At 30.4% G+C, this 4,979-nt stretch overlaps 1 protein-coding gene across 1 annotated transcript in view; it reads left to right on the forward strand.

Annotated features, from left to right (window-relative positions):
* The first annotated feature begins 744 nt into the window (after positions 1-744).
* The window catches only part of LOC108695098 (nuclear RNA export factor 1-like), a 6,483-nt gene continuing 2,248 nt past the window's right edge, over positions 745-4,979 (forward strand). Inside the window, exons 1-5 of the mRNA XM_018204856.1 lie at positions 745-895; positions 3,339-3,673; positions 3,781-3,867; positions 4,087-4,524; positions 4,636-4,748. Of these exons, the coding sequence (XP_018060345.1) occupies positions 826-895; positions 3,339-3,673; positions 3,781-3,867; positions 4,087-4,524; positions 4,636-4,748 (1,043 nt within the window). The 5' untranslated portion in view covers positions 745-825. The remainder of the gene's footprint in view (positions 896-3,338; positions 3,674-3,780; positions 3,868-4,086; positions 4,525-4,635; positions 4,749-4,979) is intronic.

The raw sequence follows: 4,979 nt of genomic DNA on the forward strand, positions 1-4,979 counted from the left end.
AGTAATTTATCTAATAAATAAAAGAGAGAACAAGTATAAACATATATTTATGAATTTTCCCTGGGGTTGTATTCCTGATAAATGTCGCACAGAAAAATGTACGAAAATATATTATAATTATACGAAAATATATTATTATAGTATACATTATACGTATAGATATATTATATATAGATTTTTATTATAGATTTTTCAATATTTTATTCGCATGAAATATTTTCCAAAAATAATAAACTTCCAGTGCATGCTGAGAGTGCATCCAACAAAATTCGCTACTTTTCTCTTTTTCCCGGAGAAAAGTCTTTGAATAAGAAGCCATTGGAACTTTCGAATATTTCACCTCCACAGGGTGGTGAAAGGGAGTCATCCCCCTAATTTCCCCCTAGTTAGAGAGCTTGGGATTTCCAGTGCTCCAACCAATCAGAAGAGCCTTCTATTGTACTGGCATCTCTACCTCTGTTGCCACGGCCGTCTGCGCATGCGCGCAAACGCGTCCTGCGTCGCTTGATCGCGTCTCGCGTCGCGTCTCTCGCTTTGTCGTCCTCGGTCTCTCGAAGGTATCGGACGTGTTTCGATTCGTTAGTCAATGCTAGTTCGAGAAGTTGTTATTTGTACGAAGTCGTGAAGTTACGCGGTGTGAATTATTCTATCATCTTCCGATATTTTATAGTAGTTTGTAATACTTTGTATCTCAAGTATATACGTAAGAGATAATTGTGAATTATTTGAGCTCGGTTGTGCAAATTGCTGCAAAGGACAAAAGAACCCTTCGCTGTTTGTCTTCTTACTTCATATCGAAAAAAAGAGGCAACGCAAAAAGAAAAAATGCCGAAGAAGTCAAACAAGTCGTGGGGCAGTCGCAACAATCGAGGAAATGAGGATAAGGATTATTTTGGTAAGTACCTTCTCTCCAACTTTATAACCCGTTACGTATGATTTGGTGTGCGTTCGATTTTACGCACGATGGGCAATAATTCATCATCTTATCCTTGTTCACTATATCGTGCGCAAAATGCAACGCATTCTTGAACATGCACCCGATCCTCGCGGCTTGTAACAATGTCTTCTCAGTCTTTGTCCGCGTCGCATACCTGCTTCAACATTCTTACTATAGTTCTTACTCACTCTAACGTCTCTAATAAGCGCGCTAGTTTCCTCAATTTGAGCGAGTAGGATCTACGGTTGAAGGAGGAGCATATTGGAACATGCGACGCGAACAAATCTTCCATGTTTGCCTCAACATTTATATCATGCGATAATTTCTCCCGCATTTAATCCCCTTATCTAAGAACATTCGTTTGCTCGCATCTTTTTTTCATTTACGGGGCCATTAGCGTTGAACGTTGAAAAACAAAATGGACACCATACAGAGGCTGCGTAATTTTTTTTAGCACGTAATTTGTACGCTCATAGCACACACTTTTTTGCGACACGCATTGATAGAATCGACCAATACATAGAAAATAATTTACTCGAGAAAGAAAGCACGTGATTCTAAATTCGTGTTTTTATATCATACCGAGAAAATGTAATCAAATTGTTAAATATTAGAATCATTTCGAGATCTCAGACGGAGAAAGAATTAATAAATCATATTTGAACAATTTAGATGTAATTTATTAATTGAAATTGATGAATGAATTAATGCAATGAATCAATTTTTTTTCGGGAGCGACGCGTGGTTTCACATATTACGATCAAAAAATTCCGGGATTTTAAGATGGAAATCTGTTCTTAACTATAGTAGCTTTAATCCGAAGTCTCACGTATGCACGATTAAGAAATTGGAATGTATTGTTGATTGAGAAATAAGAGAATTTCAGATTAAGGAATTAAAAAACAGATAAAACTATTTCAGAGGAAACAATAATGTTAAGGTTAGTGTGACGAAATTGTCGATATTATTGAGGTTAGAAACTCCAGTGAAGAATTTTTTTCAAAATTTTTCATATGATTTCAGCATTTTTGTACAAAAGTCAGAATTTTAAAATAATTTTATATTTTTTTAGAAAATTTCGCAAATTTTTTTATACACATTGGAAATCAAACGCTTTTTAGAAGTGCTGAGAGAGTTATCTAAAGTATTTTTTCAGAACTTTCAAGAAATTAAAAAAAAATCTTAAAATGTTTCAGAATTTATATGAAAAATTTTATGCAAAGAGAGGTACTTTCTCAGTATTTTTGAAAAGTGTTTCAACTCTTATTTGAAAAAAATTTTTACCAGGGAAGTTCAATATCGAAAAAGGAAGAAAATTAGAAAGTTATATATATGAAATTTTTAATGTTTCCTATTTTTTTAGATTAAGTTGAGTTTTCTGGAATTTATTTGTATGTTAAACTTTAAATATGCAAATTATGATTTTCAATTCTGTAAAGGCAATTTGAAGCATTTTTCTAACTTGTAATATCGACAATTTCATCATTTTTAAGGAATGCCAGCATTTTTAAGGAATGAGAGAATTTCAGATTGATGATGTTTAAATTATTTAAAAGAGATAAAATTATTTAAAAAAAAAACAATACATTAAAATTTCTATTATTCAGATGAATCTTAAGGAGAGATTAAAGGCTTATATACTATAAATTGTACTATAAGTTCTTACCAATCAGTAAGATTTAAAAAAAATTGTTTTTCTGTCAGAGATTTCGGAAAGATTTCTAGGATCCTTAATGGCTGCGATAGTATTAGTTTTTAAAAATAAATTGTGTTTAGTTTTATATCCATCCATACATACATACATTTTCCTCCATCTCTTGCTTCTCTCCCCCTCCTCCCATTTTAATAAAGTTGTCCTACTTCAGATTTAAAAATATCTAGTTACATTGTGGATATAAGCATTGTGGATATAAGATTACAATAATTGCAAACTCTTGTAATAGTACAACAATTTATATCTATTACATATACAATATATTTATTATTTATGCAACATGAATTTTTAAATATATTTACACAAAGAATTTGTTAATATATTTATATGTATGATGTTTTTTTTATACTATTTTATATTGCATTCAATTTTTTAAATATTTTTTGTTGCTGCATTATAATAATGTTATAAGATATTTTACAGGAATCTTTATATATTTATATACACACACATGCATACGACTGTGTTATTCCAGAATAATCTGATTAATCAGAATAACATGATTACTACGAATTGTCCAGATTGTGAGAATTTAAATATAAAGAATAATAATAAAAAAATCGTTGAATATTAAAGATTATCAATATAAAATTAATCGTGTTAATTTGAAAAATAACTGTTTCACAAAAAAATAATGATTATCTGTTATAGTTTTACTGATTTATTACTATTTATATCCTACCTTAGGTCATGATGACCGGGTTTTCCTAAAAGGAAGACAAGGAAGAGATAGAAGACTTCATGGTCCAATTAAGCATCGTGTATCATTCAAAACTCATACACCTAACAACATGTCTCGTAATTTGGCATTTGCTAATTTGGATGACGACATTCCGATGACTTCTAATAACAATACGAGACAAGTAATACTCAATCCGAGTAATAGAGAACGATCTGATAGAAGTTGGCGAAATGTTTCTCGTGGAAGAAACAGTCCTATGCCAAATAGAAATTTCAAGGGAGGTCAGTCAGGTTCTAGGCGACCTCCTCCTTTGAGAGAATCCAGTTGGTATAGAGTTACTGTAAGTATATTTCTGTGATTATTATATTATTATAGTATTCAAGTACTCAAGTACTTATACAATGATGTAAAATAAATTTTTACAATTTTTGTATTTGTATTTTATAGATACCATATGGCCAAAAATATGAAAAGGATTTTATTATAAATACCCTTTTGAATTATATAACGCCCGATGTATTTGTACCTATATTAGTAAGTAATATTTCTTAGAAAATTCATATTTTTTTATTTAATACATGTCTTAATGCCTCCCCCCCCTCCCTCCTCTTCCAAGTCGTGCTTTAATGTAATATTTATAAATATCAATAAAATTATACACATAATAGACCTACAAATATAAATAATGTAACAAATAAAAATGAAATTCGATACCGTAAATTCTTATGGCTAAAGTGAAAAGTTTATTTACAGTACAAGACATCGACAACTGACGCAAGTTTCTACATAGACGATTACAAGACGGCAGTTGCATTGCAAAGCTGTGATTATAAGATTACAATGAGTGATGGATTTAAACTGCAAGTGAAAGTGAAACCAGGATTTCCAGTTTATGATATTGATGATAAATTAAAAGAAAGATTGAAGCAAGCAATGGGGAAGAGATATGTACAAGATACCAATGCTTTGAATTTATCCAAGTTTCATCGTGATCCTGATCTTTGCTCTGACTACTTTTGCGCATTGTTTCATCCTATCATGTTGATAACTGTGTTGGATATTGTGGCAGAGCACATCCCGAATTTAGAAGCCTTGAACTTGGAAGGAAATAAGTTGCAAAATATTGAGAGACTCAGTATATTAACCAAGAAGTTCTCAAAATTGAAAATTCTCTTTATCGGCGATAACAAGGTATGTTTATTTAAACAAATATATGATTTGGATTATTAAAGAAATATATGAAAAATTGTCATTAACATTATAATGTTTGGTTTTAATCTGGAGTTAATTGCATGTTTTCAGATCAGAGACATTTATCAATTAGATGCTATTAAGGATCTAAAACTGGACGAATTGAAGTTAACCGGAAATCCTGTCTGTAACAAGTATAAATCTCGACAAAATGACTATATTAGGTAACGTATTGTAATTTTTTGTTTTATTTATAGAGAAATAGGAAATATTAAAAATAATCTGCTAATTTCTTTCTCTTTCTGTTTATAAGATGGTATTGCGGCAGAGATCGTGTTATATTTATTTTGAAAACTTTCTGAATAAACATTTTTTAATTTAAACTTAATTCTCCATTAAATTAAATAATATTTATTGTTTTATATATATATATATATTATATATTATATATGTAT

The sequence above is a fragment of the Atta colombica genome, unplaced genomic scaffold (genome assembly GCF_001594045.1).
Source record: "Atta colombica isolate Treedump-2 unplaced genomic scaffold, Acol1.0 scaffold126, whole genome shotgun sequence".
Lineage (NCBI taxonomy): Eukaryota > Metazoa > Arthropoda > Insecta > Hymenoptera > Formicidae > Atta > Atta colombica.